This window comes from Chrysochloris asiatica, unplaced genomic scaffold, assembly GCF_000296735.1.
Source record: "Chrysochloris asiatica unplaced genomic scaffold, ChrAsi1.0 scaffold00031, whole genome shotgun sequence".
NCBI lineage: Eukaryota > Metazoa > Chordata > Mammalia > Afrosoricida > Chrysochloridae > Chrysochloris > Chrysochloris asiatica.
This window is the reverse complement of record NW_006408549.1, coordinates 21,739,533-21,758,041: the sequence shown is the minus strand read 5'-3', so window position 1 is coordinate 21,758,041 and position 18,509 is coordinate 21,739,533. Positions and strand designations below refer to the sequence as shown.

Here is an 18,509-nt window from a genome sequence, read left to right as displayed (position 1 = left end):
TGTCTGGAGGAAACAATCGTTGGAGAAGGATGTCATGCTGGGTAGGGTGGAGGGTCAGAGAAAAAGAGGAAGACCCCCAACGAAATGGATCAGCCAGGTGGCATCATTGATGGATTCAAGTGTGGCAGTGGTAGTGAGGTTGGCCCAGGATCGGACATTGTTTTGTTCTGCTGTGCATGGGGTCGCTATGAATCGGTTCCGACTTGATGGCACCTGACAACAACATCTGCTTTCATTAAATATTTTTGTTGTTGTGAAGTGCCATCGAGTTGGTTTTGACTTATAGTGACCCAGTATAGGGTTTCCAAGGAGTGACTGGTGAGCTTGAACCGCCAACCTTACGGTTGAAACCGACCTTGCAGTCCAGCACATTAAAGTACAGTGCCACACCAGGACTCCTCATTAAATATTCCAGCCAAGACAAGTCTATGAAACAGTTTTGCTCCTTCTCACGTGGGGTCACCATGAGTTGGAGTGGACTCAACGGCAGCTAGTAGCAACACTGTCGGTAGACCCGAGGCCCTTCCACCACGCGTCAGGAGCCTGTTGTTTCTGCATGTGTGTGCAGCTTTTATTTTATGTGTTTTGATTTTACATTTTTGATTTTTGGATTTTGGCCCTCTTTACGGTGGTGGTAGTTTCTGAAGCAAATGGAACTTCAGAAATTTTTCAGTACACAGATATGGACTGTTGTGGGAATGGTGGAGTAAAGGAGTTCTTTGCAAATGGAGAACCTGAAAGACAAGCTGTTTGCTATAGTTATGGTTTTGGTGTCAGCCCTTTTGAATGCAACATCATGCTCCATCGGAAGAACATCCCTGAACAAACAAGCTGCAACTAATCCTAACTCAAATAAAACTACACCAAATTTTCTTTTCCTTTCCACAGTTAACCCTGCATTTTAATTGACTTCTTTGTGTAAGTGCAGGGGTGGGGCCAGGTGAGTCCTACAGCGCCTTAATTGCTTACATTTCACCTTTGTTCACCTGGTCAGTTCTCCTGGTTTACTTGCTCTCTCCATCTCTTAAAAGAAGCATATGTTTTCATTTTGTTTAGCCTATAGCTATCACTTTGTACTTGGTGAAATATCATAGTGTTAGAAGATAGTTTTCATCCCCCCAGAGATTATTTTTGTTTGTCTGTACTGAGTTGGGTGTGGTACAGTTAGGTGCTTCTTGTATGGTTATATAAGGAACTAGAGTGGTTAACACTCAGCTCAAAAGCTGGTAGTGCAAACCCATTAGCTGTTCCGAAGGAGTAAGATGTTGAGAGAAATGTGGAAACCTTATTGGGGTAGTTTTAAGGAACGCTGACAGCATAATGGCTATGAGCTGGGCTGCTAAGCGAGAAAGGTCAGAAGTTCAAATCTACCAGCTGCTCCGCAGGAAAAAGGTGAGGCTTTCTGCTCCTATAAAGATTTACAGACTTGGAAACTGTACACAGGCAGGGTTGTTGTGAGTCGGCACCGACTCCATGGCACCACCAGCATGGAGCAGTTCTACTGTGTCCTACAGGGCCTCTGGGAGTCAGAATCCCCTCAATGGCAGTGGGTTTGGCTTTTGGGCTTTGTATGGTTATATAGGTCAAATCTTGTTAGGTAAATGTAGCCTTTTAAGGTAAATTAGATGCTTGAATGTGTCTACAACTTCAGATAGCAAATGTAGAGTACTGTGGTTGCTGACTTTATTTTATTCTCTTATCTAATCCCCGGTCAGATAGTTCTTCACAACTGGAGAAAAATACACAGTTATGCTGTTGGGCCTTTCTTTAAATTAATGACCACTAGATTTAGCAGGAAGGAGCCCTGGTGGTGGTGTGGGTTACACGTTGGACTGATAACCTCAAGGTCAGCAGTTTGAATCTACCAGCTGCTCCATGGGAGAAAGATGAGGCTTTCTGCTCCCCGGTAAAGACTTACAGCTTCGGAAACTGTATGCAGGGTCGCTATGAGTTGAAACTGAGTCCATGGCACATAACCATTTCTTACATCCCCATATTTAACAGCATGGAGCCTTAGTGAGTTCACGTTGGGCTGCTAACTTCACGGTCAGCTATTTGAGTTCACCATGTGTTCTGCGAGACAAAGATGAAGCTTTCTGTTCCTGTCAAGATTTACAGCTTCAGAAACAGTGTACAGGGTCACCGTGAGTCGGAACCGACTCAACACACACATCCTGCCAGACTTAACAGTGAAAAAGAAGTAGACCCTCAGTGAGATACCCTGACACAGTGGTGGCTACAATGGACTCTTACCTAGCAATGATTGAAGAGACGCAGGACTGGGCAGTGTTTCAATCTGTTGTTACCTGCACAGGGCCACAGTGAGTCAGAACCCACTTGATGTCACCTAACAACAACAACAGCAAGACTTAACAGGGAGGAGCTCTGATGATGCAGTGGTTCAGTGCTTGGCTGCTAACTGAAGGGCCAGGAGTTCGAACCTAGCAGCCACTTGGTGGAAAGAAGATGACAGTCTGCTTCTGTAAAGATTTACAGCCTTGGAAACCCCATGGAGCAGTTCTACTTGTCTCTTGGGATCCCTGTTACTTAACGGCAGTGGGGTTGCTTTGGTTTTCAGACTTAACAGGGCCAGAATAGGGCTGTTTGCATATTTTGCACTGCCATTAGCAGCCCTCTTCCTTTCATTGAAAAAGTAAGAAGCAATCAAAAGGCAACTTGTTCTTTCTCGCTAACTAACCTTCCTGCTTCTGTACCCAATACTCTTCAGACTTCAGTTATCAGTATGCCCTGTCAGCATCTAAGGCTAGTCTGTGCACTCTAAATCTTACTCCTTATTTCAACCTGTGTCTGATGGTAATGATATTTATCACTAGCCAGCATTTAAGTATTTTCTGTGCTGCAGACATTGCACTGTGGCTTAATGTACTGGACTGCAAAGTTGGTTTGAACTGCAAGGTTGGTGGTTCAAGCTCACCATCGACTGCTTGGAAACCCTATATATATAGGGTCGCTTTGGATCAGAACCTACTCAACAGCACTTAACAACAACAACATGCAGCAGACATGGTGCTAAGATTATCCAGTTTAATCCCACAATACCCCTTTTCAGTATATTTGATGTAAAGGAAATGAGGCTTAGTGAGCTGCAAAAACCCACTGAAGATACAGGAAGTGGTAGAGCTGGGACTGGATCTCAGTGTGCCTGACTCCAGACCTAACGTCTGAAGAATAATACAGCACAGCTGCTAAAATCAAATCTGCCTGGAGATCCTTGTTGGCTGATACGTGTATGCACTGGTCGTTTATGTTTATAGAATGTTTAAAAGTATTTAAGAAATAATGTTTAGTTTTAGAAACTGGGTAAATACTCTGATTGCTAAGCAGTAATAAATATAAACAATATACTTTTTCTCTGAAAAGTTTGAGCAGAAAGTTAAATCATGGATCCTTGCCAAATGACCTCAGAGAGCTCTTGTGGTCTGCTTCATATAAACATGTTCTCACACCAAAACCGGTGAGCTGTTGCTATGGTACTGAAAATCTTTTGTGTGTGAGTACATAGATACCGATAATGCAGAGCTGAGGCTTGGCGTTCTCTGGGCTGCTTCTCAAAAGGCAGGCCCTCTTCTGAGGAAAGTGAGAGAGGGGTCCTTACCTTCAGTTTTTTACAGTTCACTTTGCAGTAGATTGTTGCTCTCCATGAAAACAGCTTCATGCTCAAAAACAGAAATGCTATGAAGGTGGATAAACCAATGAATGAAAACAGGTGAAACAGTGAAGCATCCCTAGCGCTACACTCCATTTTCTAGAAGACACAGTGCTAAGTCAAAGTTGGGGATTTAAATGATCCTCCCTATCTGGTTCTTGTCACATCATACTTACTCTACTGGCCCACGGAGGCAAGAGTCCCTGTACTGAAAGAGAGCTGTGAGTGAGTGGATGAGAGTCATCTGGTTTTTCTAGCAGCGCAAAAAGTTAATTGATAGAATTGACACTTCCCTTAAGATTCCAAATGCCTGTGAAGTGACCAGCAGCTGTCTTGTTGCACTTGCTGCCAGAGAAAGGGAGGTTCAGATTTCAGTCAGTATGCTGTACTGGGTGGGACTTAAATAGGAGTTACTGGACTGCAAAGTTGGTTTGATCTGCAAAGTCTGTAGGGTTGGCTGTTCAAGCCCACTAGCCGCTCCTTGAGCTCCCTGGACAGGGTCATTATGGGTTGGAACCGACTCAGCAGCACTTAACAACAACTGCCTTTACAGAATCTAAAAAGTTGTGATTCCCTGGGGGAGCTGATAAACATGATCTGAAGCTAAATTCTGTTCTTTTAAACTCAGATCATATACTAAAAAGTGATCTATTTATCTCTTTATCAGTTGTTGCTCTTAGTGCAGCTGAGTGAGTTCCGACTCATAGCGACCCTTTATAGGGTTTCCAAGGAGCAACTGGTAGAATTTAACCACCGACCCTACAACGCCTCAGTAGGAGTCCCTCTTTACCAGTAGGGACATGAATTTTGTGTTTTGAAAAAGGTTCAACATTCAAGACAGACTGTTGTCTATTCTGTTCTGGAACACTGCTGTAGGATAACATTTCCTAAGGTTCTGATTGTTCTCTTAGGGAACAAATGTCAGAAATTAGTCAGAAAATCAAAGCATTCCTGAATTCATTCATAACATGTGATAACATGTAATTTTATTGATTGTATCTAACATGAATGTATTCACACACAAAAGCATTCAGTATCATAGCAACAGCTCATCGGTTTAGGTACGAGAACATGTTTTACATAAACCAGACCACAATATGAATGAAACTACTAGTGTAGTGGTTACGAATCGGGCTGCGAACCGCAAGGTCAGCAACTCAAAACTACCAGCTGTGTTCCGCAGGAGAAAGATGAAGCATTCTGCTCCCGTACAGATTTATAGCTTCGGAAACCCCGTACAGGGTCGCTATGAGTTGGAACCGACTCCATGGCACATAACCACCACCAGCCACTAAGTTTACATATATATTTAATTTTTACCACAACCTTGTGCTATAGATTTTGATTTCTTATAATTTAGGATTGTATGAGTCTTTCCTTGGATTTTGCTTTAATTTAAAAATACATTTTACTGCCAGAAATTGAAAGTGTGTTTACAATTCAGACTTTCCCCTCCCCCAATCATCTTGACTTAATTACTTCCCTGCCCCAATTTGATTAGATAAAATTGTTTTAACATTTCAAGAAATAATTGAGGTGGTTTTTAGGAGAGTTTGTGAACATAGAAATAAGATACGAAGTGACAGGGATAGACCATTTAGTGTCCCTTCCTTAGGGTTTTCCAGTTTTTTTATTATGTTCATTTATTTTTGAAAGCTTTGTGTCATGACCTCTTGCATTTTTATTTTCCATTCCAACATGTGTTAGCTCTTAAATGGAATCATTTCATTGGTAATTGCAATGTTTGGGAGATGCTTTGAACATACCCAGCTTTGTTCCCAAGCAACTGTCTGGATTAAATTTGGGATTGGGCGCTCATGCTGTGAATTTAGAAATCAACTCTTTTGAGTTTAAAATATGAATTGTCCTTTATTTCATTGTTCTTTTAAAAATAAAAACAGGCTGCAGATACTTTGGCTGTGAGGCAAAAAAGAAGAATTTATGATATCACCAATGTCTTAGAAGGAATTGATCTGATTGAAAAAAAGTCAAAAAACAGCATCCAGTGGAAGTAAGTTACAATCAATGTCCTTTTAAAAAAACACCTATTTTTTTCTTCTCAGTGCTCAGTGTAAAATCTGACCTTTTTAACATTCCCAAATTCTTTACTTCAGCCCTCTGCCACACCTCACTTTTCTCTGGACTTACCTCGGCCTCCATATGTGTATTTCATCCTCATTTTGGGATTGTTCCTTGCTCTCCCTTGTTGTGTTTTATATCTGTAAAGTTCTAATATTACTTTTTCCCTTAAGCTATTCATTTGGCTCCACTGCACACATCTTTATGTTTATTAATCCCTCTCTACTTAAATCTTTTTTCTTTAACTTTTTATTGTGAATTGAGAGGTTTCCAGCACAGACTTTGTGTCATTACTATGATTACAGTCCACTCTGTGTACCGTCAGTTAACAGTATTTACCTCTATTCACTTAAGTTTTTTCCTGTGGCGCTGTGGGTTAATGCGCTGTACTGTAAAGTTAGTTTGAACCACAAGATCAGCGGTTCAAGCTCACCAGCTAGCTGCTCCTTGTAAACCCTATATAGGATCGCTATGGGTCAGAATTGACTCAACGGCACTTAACAACAACTATCCACCCACCCTGCAGCATCATAGAATGTTTCATTTCGCAAGAAGATCTTAACTTTTTACAACATTGGTTTCATGTAATATTTGTCCAATTTATTACTTATTTCACTCATCTTAACATCCTCCAGGTTCATCCATGTTGTGAGATGCTTTTGCACATTCTTAGTTATTCCATTGTGTGTATGTACCAAAGTTTATATAAACGTTCTTCTGTTGATGGACATTTAAGCAGTCTCCATCTTTTTGCTATTGTGAATACTTCTGCAATGAATATGGATGCGCATATGTCTAGCTGTGTTACAGCTCTTATTTCTTGAGGATATATACCAAGTAAAAGAATTGCTGGGTCATACCGTATTTTTATTTACATCTTTTTGAGAAAGCTCCATACCATTTTCTACAGTGGTTGCTCCATTTTATAGTCCTATTAGTACCTACCTATGTCTTTTATCTCCCTAACTAGAATGTTGTTAGTTTGTTGTTATTAAGTGCCATTGGTTTCGACTCCCAGTGACCCTGTTTCCGAAGAGCAACTGGTAGGTTTGAACTTCCGACTTTGTGGTTAGAAGTCTATGCTGGTCCTATAGGACCATACCAGGAGCCCTACTACTATACTTGAAAACAGGAACTGTTTTATACACAAGTGGTTTGATTCCAATTTATGTTGTCATTTGTTAACTATTGTGTGGTTTAATGTTTAACTATGACAATCAGATAATAATTTTGTTCTTCATATTTGGACCCTTTGATAATTACAGGTTTTGTTTTTTCATGAAATTATAACAAAATATTTAAAAGTTGTAGTTTATTATACTAGTATCTCAGTCTGCATCATAAGAATGCCAAGTATGACAATTTCACTTTTACCCCCTCTTACTGTCTCAGTCACCAGCCTGGCCTTGAACATGACAAAAACTCATTAAAACCCATTGTAGAACATACTGAGAATTTTTATAATTTGATTGTTCTTGTCAATAAATTTTCTAAGCAAGTATGTTCTGCGTTGTGTTTACATTTTTTAATGATTTGAATACTGGATTTTTAGGGGATAGTATAAAGATTTTGTCTTGAAATTCGTAACAAATATTACTACAATAAAAATTAAGTTTATGTTAACCTGGATCTGATACTGGGCATGTTAATTCTTTCTTTTTTTCAAGTTTTTACTGTGAATTGAGTGATAGTTACATGGGAGAACATCAGTTTTATACTCATCATTTCATTGCAGTTATTACAATCTCCTCCATGCATCATCATTCAGCAGTATTTGCTTCTATTCCCTATTTCTTTTTGGGGGGATTTACACAAAAACACTAAGGAATATATAATCATTTAAACAACCAAAGGGCTCATTCTGCAAGCCTGGCTGCCAGCACACAGCTGGTCTCTTCCCATAAGTTTAGAGTCCTCAGCTGCTCTATCTCTCCATGTTCTCAACTCTGCCTCCATCTCTGGCGTCGCTGCTTCTCTGGATAAGGTCCCATATTTCTGCTCATGCTCGTCTCCCTTGATGGTCCCAGGGTCCTCTGTTCCTGGACTGTAAGAGTAACTATTCTTTTTGCTACAAAACTTCTACCTTTACAGTTGTGACAATTACAATTAGTCATGATAACAATTACTCACTATTGAACCATCTCTTTCCACCAGACCCTTCTACACAAGATGAATACTATTCAGCGGGGATTCTATCTTTCCCCACACCCTCTGAAACTAAACTCCCTCTTGAAAACTTGTAAGCCAGTCACTTCGTGCCTTTATAGCCCCACATTTTAGGTAGCCAATGTGTAAGTTGCCCATCCCTATCAACCCTGTATACAGAATGGAAGGGAATGATACTTGATGTGAAGATTCCTTGGGGATATTAATATTAATTCTTATATGTTTTTAAGAGGTGTAGGTGCTGGCTGTAATACTAAAGAAGTCATCGATAGATTAAGGTATCTAAAAGCTGAAATTGAAGATCTAGAATTGAAGGAAAGAGAACTTGATCAGCAGAAGTTGTGGCTACAGCAGAGCATCAAAAATGTGATGGACGACTCCATTAACAATAGATATCCTTTTCAATGAGTTATACACACTTGTAAAAGACACACTTACAGAATCCTCTTTTCCAGTTTGAAGGTCAGTTTCTGTATGTTAGTGGTAAGTTTTTAAACAGTAAATATAACATTTGAATTTTGTAACATTCTAATAATTTATACTGGCATTATTATTATTTTTTTTAGCTTTTTAAGTTATATGTTACTCCCATTGCCATGGAGATAAGAAAAAACATTCATCTACTCTGTCTACCCATTGATTGGATTGCAGTATGCTATCCAAAAGTATGCTTAGAGGATCTGGAAATATTAGAAACCACACTGTTAAGTGCGCTTACAGTTAACAGAGGCATATTTGTTCATTTTTCTAAGCAATAAAAATTAAGCAGTTCTCAGTGTTTTGCAAAACGGATTTTGGTTTGAAAATGAAATGCCACGGGTCCACAATACTTTCTGCCTAATATTAACCCAAAGATAGTACCAATTGCAAGGGTGGGTCCAAGGCTTGTGTACGTTTCATATTATACTAGAGGGGAAACAGTGTGAAGTATTCCATTTGTCTTGTTACTATTAAGTCCCATTGACTTGATTCCAACTCATAGCAACCCTGTTTAGGGTTTCCAAGAGCAGCTGGTGTATTTGAACTGCTGACATTGCAGTTATCAGTCCAGTGCTTATCCTACACACTACATCAGGAATCCTGATACTTATCTTAGATACTTGTAGTTCTCTTGATTTATGAACTTACCAGTACTGTTTTGGAAACCTTTAATTAAGTGTATGTAACATTTCAAATATTGCTTCAGACTTGGTGAACAATACAGAATCTCACTTATCATTTCCTTTCTGCGAATCAGCTCTGTAGCAGTTTGTTAACAATGTGTGTTCTCAAGCTGTATTCTGTGGAATCTCGCTTCCAATTCCCCCAAATCACCAAAAATAGTCTCAGTGTGGGGATGTGGCGTATAAGGTTGCTCTCCACTACTACAGGTAGTCTTCCTTTCCCTATCCCTACTCCTCCTCAAAAGGAGCTCCTAGTGGTTACGAGTTGGGCTGCTAACCTCATGGTCAGCAGTTTGAAACTACCAGCCGTTCCTCTGGAGAAATATGAGGCTTTCTGCTCCTGTAAAAACTTAACAGCCTTGAAAATCCTATGTAGGGTCGCTATGAGTTGGAACACCACCACGGCCACCACTGCTTCTTCTCAAGGAAACTACTGCCTCCACGAGGAATGTTTCCTGTTTGTCCTCTCTCCCCCAGAGTCCTCCGCTGCCTCAGAAATCAGAAGTGGCTTCTTCTCAGAGCAAAGTATAGCAGACCATTTCTGCCTTTCAAAGTGAAGAGTTCTGTTCTTTTTAATCTGTGTGTGATACCCCCTTCATGCATTTAGTCTTTTGATGCATTTTGGCCTTAAGATTTGTCACCTTAATTTAAATACATGTTGTTGTTGTTAAGTGCTGTTGAGGTGGTTCTAACTCACAGTGACCCTGTATAGGGTTTCTGAGGAATGGTGGGTGAGCTTGAACCGCTAACTTTGCAGTTAAAACCGACATTGCAGTCCAGCACATTAACCCGCAGCACCATACCAGGACTCCAATTTAAATGCCTAGACCTTGATTTAAATTCTGTTCCTTAACTTTCTATGACAGTACGTTTTCCTATGTAACTCATGAAGACATCTGTAATTGCTTTAATGGTAAGTACCGTTAGTAAACTTACAGTCTTCCCCGATCAACTTATTTAATGTAGAGTGATTAAAAATTCTCCATGAACTAACACTTTTGCCATTTTCAGTAGTCGTGGTGTACAGAGTTGTGTAAACTTTCAGGTTTGTTTTCATGACAGTCACCACTTTTCACAGCGTTTACATTTGCCTCCATTCATACGTACAAGATGTGTGTGATCTGGAGGAAAGCTCCAATTCCCATTCCCAATGCCATCTAGTTGATTCCAACTCATAGCAGCCCTGTGTAGAGTTTCTGAGGCTGTAAGTCTTTATAGGCGCAGAAAGCCTTATCTTTCTCCTTCAGAGTGGTTGGTGGGCTTGAACTGCCAACCTTGCAATTAGAATTCCAGTGCTTATCTTACAGTATAACCTTGAAGGAAAGTTGTTGTTGTTAAGTGCCATCAAGTTCATTCCAACTCATAGTGACCCTGTACAGAGTGTCTGAGAGCAGCTGCTGGGCTTGAATCACCAACCTTGAGGATCAAAGTCATAAGAGTCAGTAACAGAACTTGAGCTAGAACATGGTCCCCATCAATTACTGGTCCAGCAACTATATGATGCAAGTGTATGGGTCACAAATGGAATCCAAAGAGTTACATCAACCCATTTTGTAATTCAGGAAATGATTGTTAATCTGTTCCTCCCTCATCTCCCTTGAAATGCCCATAGAATGCACTGATGAATAAAAAGAGAAGGAATTTTATACCCAGTATTATAACAAGAAAATGAAATTTTGCATATTCATTTATATTGTATCATTCATGCCCTATTAGAAGGACAACCTTGTGTATTACACACATACAAAAAAATTCTCTCAAGCACCCTGACTTCAAGAAGTTCACGAACAAAGTCCATTACTTTTTATTTACATTTTCCATGAACTTTTTGAAGCTCTTCATATGAGGCCTTATTGCTCTCCTTTGCCATGTCACCTGATCTAAGAATGTTTTGGGAAAGTTTTGTTAATCTGAAACTCAGTGGACTTTTATAAATTTTGCTTCAAAAATAAGTTTACTTAAAACTCAAGATTTCACTTTATCAGACCCAGTCTCTATTATTCCTAGCTTATTAAGTAGTTAGGTATTTCAAGTAAACAATGTTAGTCATTTTAATTAAAGTAATAAAGAAATTAAGAGTCTTAGCCTTAAGCCAGACTGAAGCTGTCTAAGTAATTGGAGCTATATTTGTTAGAATAATAAAGCTAATGTTGAGGTTGAAAGTTCAGCTGTTAGTCAAAGTGGGTGGTTCGAACCCACCAGCTGCTCCTCAGGTTGGGGTGGAATGGCAGGAAACATGGCAGTGTGCACCTATAAAGATTTTCAACCTGTGAAACTCTATGGGGCAACTCTGCTCTGTCTTATGGCATTGTTATGAGTCAAAATTAAGTTAATAGCTTACAACAACACTACTAAGAACTACTGATATATATATATATATATCGTATCTCATTTAACCCTCAAAACAAACCTATGCCATTAAATTCCCCCATTTACTGAATTAAAAACTGAAGCCCATGGTCCTGGGATTCAAATTTCTGCCCTCCAGAGCCCACACTCTGACCCCTATATTCCATGGTCAATAGTAGTTTCTAAAATTTTCAACTTTGGATATATTTTTTGTTTTTACCTAGGTGATACACTTTTGGCCATTCAGGCACCTTCTGGTACTCAGCTGGAGGTCCCTATTCCAGAAATGGTATGTAAGGAACTTTTGTAGAAGAGGGGAGAACTGACCTGTCTCAGGAGGACAAATATATTATTTTTCCCCTGAAAATGAGCTCATTGTGTGTAACATTTCAGAGTTCTGGCTTTCACGTTATTGATCTGAAAATACTTACGTTTGAATTTAAATTTCTTTAATGTTACAAAAAATTATAGGGGAAGTGACTTAATCATTTATTTTTAAATTTCACTTATTTGAGCTAGAAGTTATCAAGGAATGATTGATGATGTAATCAATAAACCTGAAAAATCTGTTAAAATGGAGTTTTAACTGATTTGAAATTTTTAGCTGATAATGAAAATTCAATTGTATTTTAATTTAATTATAATTTAAATACAGGCATACCTCTGAAATATTGAGAGTTTGTGATATCTGGGATCCAGACTACCACAATAAATCCAATGTCAGAATAAAGCAAGTTAAATGAATTTTTTTTGGTTTCCTAGTACATGTAAAAGTTCTCTTTCTACTACGTTGTAGTTTATCAGTGTACAATAGCATTTGAAAAAGTTTGAAATATTATGAGAATTACCAAAATATGACACAAGAGACTTAAAGTGAGACATACTGTTCAAAACTTGGTGATGACAGACTTACTCAAAACAGGGTTGCCACAAAACTTCAATTTGTAAAAAAACGTCAGCAAAGTGAAATAAAATGAGATATGTCTGTATCAACGTGTTAGATTACTTTAAATTGGGTCTTTTAAAAAGCATTTCTGGATTCTTTAGTCAAAAATGTTTACTGACTGTAGGCTATGTGTAAACTTTAATGATTTTAGTTTTCAGATTCAAATTTTTAAAAATAAATTGAAACTATAATCGACCAAAGACTATTATCTTCTCCCTCACCTATTCTAGAAGTTTGGATTTAGGCATATATATTACTGGATTCTAAAGCCTCAAGATAGAAATTACTCTTTTGACATGGATGTATATACATATATTTCTGTAGGTGAAATCAAATGAAAAGTTTTAACTTATGGTAGAATCATTGATTAAGTCAGCTTCCTCAGATAATGACACTCATGAGAGCCAGCTTAAGGGCATAGAGGCCAAACGTACAGAGAATGCTTGGAGCATTGCTGAGTACTAAACACAGCAGAAATGGATGGTTGCCAGTATTCAACAACTGAGAGCTTTTGATGATCTGCATTTAGGAAAAGCTTACCTTTTAGGGGCAGGTACTTTGTTTTTTAATGTATCAAATCTGTTCTTCAGATGATCTCTAAATTCAGGTGAGATATATTCAAGGTCATATTTTGGCTCTCGTGGACTTGTTTTCATTTTCTTCAACTTCAGTTTGAATATTGCATATAAGCAATCTATGGTGTCTGTTCCACAATCTACCCTTGGCCTTGTTTTGACTGATGATTTAGAGCTTTTTCATTATCTGTTTCCGCAGATGTAGTCAATTTGATTTCTGTGTATTCCAGCTAGTGAGGTCCACGTGTATAATTGTCTCTGATGCTGATTAAAGAACGTATTTGAAATGAACAAATCATTGATTTTGCAGAATTCTATCATGTAATCTCCAATATCATTTCTCTCATCAAGGGCGTATTTTCCAACTACTCATCCTTCCTCTTTGTCCCCAACCTTTGCATACCAGTCACCAGTAATGATCAGTACATCTTTACTGCATGTTTGATCAATTTCAGATTGAAGAAGTTAGTAGAATTCTTATATTTCAACCTCACTGGCTGTAGTTGTTGGTGTGTAAATTTGAGTAATAGTGGTATTAATTGGTTGTCAGATTCAAAATGGCCAATACCAGTCCATATCAGCTCACTACTGCCTAAGATATTGATGTTCATGCATTCAGAAGAGTTGTGGGAAGACATCAAGAACAAAAGTCATTACGAATACAAGAAAGAAGGAAAAGATGAAGATGCATGTCAGAAGAGACACTGAAACTTGCTCTCCAGCATAGAGATGCTAAAGCAAATGGAAGAAATGAGAAGATGCAAGAGCTGAACAGAAAATTTCAATGGTCAGCTTGAGAAGATAAATATTACAATAAAATGTGCAAACATCTGGACTGAGAAGAACACACTTAGCATTTCTCAAGCTTGGGGAGCTGAAGAAAAAATTCAAGCCTCAACTTTCCTTATTGAAGGATTCTCTGGGCAAATTATTGAATGATGCAGAAAGCATCAAAAGAAGATGGAAGGAATACACCGAGTCACTGTACCAAAAGGAAATGGTTGATATTCAACCATTTCAAGAGGTAGTATATGATCAAGAGCCAATGATACTGAAGGAAGAAGTCCAAGGTGCATTGAAGGAATTGGCAAAGAACAAGGCACCAGGAATTGATGGAATAAAAATTAAAATCTTTCAAGAAAATGAGGTGGTACTGGAGGCACTCACTCATTTATGCCAAGAAATTTGGAAGACAACTATCTGGCCGAGTGATTGGAAGAGGTCCACATTTGTGCCCATTCCAAAGAGAAATGACTTAACAAAATGCGGAAATCATAGGACAATGTCTTTGATATCCCATGCGAGTAAAGTTTTACTAAAGATAATACAGAAACAGCTGCAAGCATACATCGACAGAGAACTTCCAAAGGTTCATGCTAGATTCAGAAGAGGCTATGGAATGAGGGATATCATTGCTGACATCAGATGGATCTTGGCTGAAAGCAGAGAATATCAGAAAGTTGTTTACCTTTGCTTTATTGACTACACAAAGGCTTTTGATTGTGTGGATCATGACAAGCTTTGGGCAACATTGCGAAGTATCCAGTATTCCTGAACACTTAATTGTGCTCATGAGGAATCTGTACCTGGACCAAGAGGCAATTGTTCGAACAGAGCATGGGAACCCTGAATGGTTTAAAATTAAGAAAGGTGTACAACAGGGTTGTATTCTTTCACCATACTTACTTAACTTGTATGCTGAGCAGGTAATACGAGAAGCTGGGTTCTATGAAGAAAATGTGGCATCAGAATTGGAGGAAGATTCATTAACAACCTGCAATATGCAGATGATACAACCTTGCTTGCTGAAAATGAAGAGGACTTATTTTTAAAGTATTTATTGATGAAGATCAAAGAGCACAGGCTTTGGTATGGATTATGTCTCAATGTAAAGAAAACAAAAATCCTCACCACTGGACCAATAAACAGCATTCTTATCAATGGAGAAAAGATTGAAGTTGTCAAGGACTTCATTCTTTTGGGATCAACTATCAACACTCATGAAAGCAGCAGTCAAGAAATTAGACGACATATTGGCATTAGGCAAATCTGTGGCACAAAGACCTTTTTAAAGTGTTGAAAAGCAAAGATGTCAGCTTGAGGACTAAGGTGCACCTGAGCCAAGCTATGGTATTTTCAATAACCTCATATGCCTGTGTAAGCTGGACAGTGAATAAGGAAGACCGTAGAAAAATTGATGCTTTTGAGTTATGGTGTTGGAAGAGAATATTGAAAGTGCCACGGGCTACCAAAAGAACCAACAGATCTGTGTTGGAAGAAGTGCAGCCAGAGTGCTCCTTGGAGTCCAGGATGGCCAAACTTCGTTTCTCAAACTTCGGACATGTTGTCAGGAGGGACCAGTCGCTGGAGAATCATACCATGTTTGGGAAGGTGGAGAGGAGGATCCCTGAGAGATGGATTGTCAAAGTGTCAGTATCAATGGGTCCACGCGTGGCAACAATTTTGTGAGGTTGTCCCAGGATCAGGCAGTGTTTTGTTCTGTTGTGCATAGGGTTGGTATGAGTCCAACTCAATGGAACCTAACAACAACTCATAGCTACCCTGTAGAGTTTCCAAGGAGTGGCTGTTGAGCTTGAACCACCGACCATGCAGTTCAAACCAACTTGTGGTCCAGCGCATATTATCCAACTGCGCTGCACCAAGACCCTCAATACCCTAGTCTGTCTTTGGTCTCTAGTGTTTTGACTCAGTGAATTCATTTTGCTATGTTAATTTAATTAGTCCTGAATAACTTTGTATGCCTTATTTTTAATGTAATACTAAGATTTAAGGTAGCTGGAAATAATAATACTTATTTTTTTATACCCAATAACTTTTAAGGGCCAGAATGGACAAAAGAAATACCAGATCAACCTAAAGAGTCATTCAGGACCCATCCATGTGCTACTTATAAATAAAGAGTCCAGTTCCTCGAAGCCTGTGGTGTTTCCTGTTCCTCCACCTGATGACATCACACAGCCCTCCAGTCAGCCCTTGACTCCCGTGACTCCACAGAAACTCAACACCGCAACTCAGAATCAGCCTGAGCAACATGTCTCCGAAAGAAGCCAAAACCTTCAGCAGACTCCAGTTACAGACATAGCTTCAGGTGGGCTTGGAACCTTTGTTTTAAACCAGATGGTTGGTTGAGTTTCTGAATTTATCAGTTGTGACAATTTTTTTTTTTTTGTAATATGTAATTCAGGAAGCAAAAGAGTAAGATTAATGTAGTCAGCAAATATTAATTTAGGATCTCCTCTGTTATGAGGAAAGTTTAAAAGCCATTCCTAGCCTATATTACTACAGATTTTTTTCATAAGTCAAATATACATAAACAAACATAATTCACAGCAATATATAATCAGATCCTATATATTGTGTCTAGAATGATGACTGTAGAGGGAGGAAAGATCTTTATGGACCAGCGTTCGCTGTTTTCCATTGTCAGTAATGTTAACCTCCTTAAGGAAAAAACAAAACTAGAACCCTTTCCTTAATGAAAGCCAAAGGAATTACTGAAGCCAGAGTAGGTAGGTGTTAACTAGTGGAATGAATAAAGAGGGGGAGTCCTTCATGGCTCCTTGAGAAATGCTCACTTAGTGTAAGCTGAATTTTTTTCCTTTTTTCTTCTGTGTTTATTATTTACATATGTCATTAAGTTTATTAGGCTTCTTTTTCTTTTTTTCTTAATCCTCTTAGTAAGTCTGGGTTCTACTATTTGAATGTATTCTAACTAACTACCTTTAAGAAGAATCAAACCTAGTGTAAAGCACAGTGGCTTATGCGCCATGTTTCTCTATATTCTTTAGGGTTACACCGTCTATTTAGTTAGTTGTTTCATAGAGTTGATAAGTGGGAATCTTGCCTTCCTAAATGATTTCATCTATCAAATGATAAAAAGCTAAAACATTAAACACAGGGCATTAAGATTAGGGTACACATATCCTAAATTTATAAAAATGCCCTTGTTAGTCTTTTTCATTAAAGGTGGCTAGGTATTTATTGTTGGTGTTAAGTGTCACTGAGTGATTTTGACTCATAACAACCTTGTATAGGGTTTCAAGGAGTGGCTGGTGAGATTGAACAGCCAACCTTGTTATTCAACCTTACAGTTTAGTGCTTTATCCCAGAGCACCACAATGGGACTCTGATTAGGCATGTATTTAGCAACTTATTGATTCCAAATTTAGGGCCCGTGTATTCCCTCAGTGATTGATGGAAAGATGAATTAGCCATGTCACTCTAGATGTAATATGGCAGATAATTAAAAACTATATCACACATTATCCAGTTCTATGTTTTTACTCTGGGATGTGTCTTACTGGAATGCAGCATGAACTTACCACTCAGGGAGTAAACAGTTGTGACAAGTGATGTTGAAAAGATCTAACAGGACAAAAAATATTTTCATTTATTCTCCTACATGTTCTTCCCTGTTTTGATGTTAAGTGCCATTGAGTCGGTTCCAACTCAGAGCGATCCTGTATAGGGTTTCTGAGGCTGTAAATCTTTGTAGGAGCAGAAAGCCTTGTCTTTTACTGCAGAGTGGCTGGGGGACTTGTGGCATGCAGTCCAGTGCTTATCATACAGAGCCACTCCCTTTTTTACTTCCCCCATAATATTTCTATGTTGTGAGTCCTGGTGTGGTGCTGTAGGCTAAGCACTCAACCACAAGATTAGTTTGAACTTCAAGGACGGCGGTTCAAACACACCAGCCACTCCTTGAGTGTTTTAACCGCTTTCCTTGCAGTTATAGAAAACCCTATACAGGATAGCTATGAGTCGGAATTCACTTGACTGCACTTAACAACGATGACAGACGCAGGTCATGGGAATGTACAGTAGAAGGTGCAGTCTTCTAAAAGCTTATAATTTAATTGGGACAAGAAAAAAATAACAGGTTGGCTTTATTGGTATGTCTTAGACACAATCAGTATATTGACTTCCAAAAAGTACTAAAAAATACTTGAGCTATTAATGTTTGTGTATTTGCTTTGGAAATAGTAGGGAAGGGAAGGGATCAGATGAGAGAAGGCCTTGAATATTACTTTATCTCCTAAGCTGTTGAAGGTTTGTGACCTCAGAAGTAACACAATCGAAGTGTACACATGTGGACATTTGTCTCCATGATTCTGAGACTAGAAGTAGACAGTGCCCGACTACCACTATCTACTGCCCTGAGAGGGTCTTGGCTAGAGTGGGAGAAAATGTGGAACAAAACTCAAAATTACTTAAGAAAAATAGAAAAAAGGCCTGGTCAGAAAGAGACTGGAGGAACCTGAGACTGTGGCTCTCGATCACCCTTTGGCTTTCACCCTCGTGGTCCGATTTTTAGCCAAGTGTTAGATAGGTTTATAGTGGGGACACCACCACTAGTAAGATACGCTCTCCATTCAAAAGCAAAAGAGCAAGATTTTCCTATGGACAAAGATAAGAAGGTGGTTGGAATGAAAATAGGAATACCTGGGAGCGAGCAGGCTATCTGTTGTTGCATGGATGGGATTGTAATCACTGAGATGAAACAAAGTGTCTGATTTGTTGAATGTACAGCAGATGATCTGGTC

General features: G+C 38.9%; 1 protein-coding gene across 2 annotated transcripts in view; it reads left to right on the top strand.

Annotated features, from left to right (window-relative positions):
* E2F5 (E2F transcription factor 5, p130-binding) overlaps nt 1-18,509 on the top strand; it is a 38,015-nt gene that overhangs the window by 14,107 nt on the left and 5,399 nt on the right. For both annotated transcript variants that reach the window (XM_006859242.1, XM_006859241.1), the window contains exons 2-6: nt 5,569-5,678; nt 8,143-8,304; nt 9,945-9,988; nt 11,649-11,713; nt 15,787-16,054. In XM_006859242.1, the coding sequence (XP_006859304.1) occupies nt 5,569-5,678; nt 8,143-8,304; nt 9,945-9,988; nt 11,649-11,713; nt 15,787-16,054 (649 nt within the window). The remainder of the gene's footprint in view (nt 1-5,568; nt 5,679-8,142; nt 8,305-9,944; nt 9,989-11,648; nt 11,714-15,786; nt 16,055-18,509) is intronic.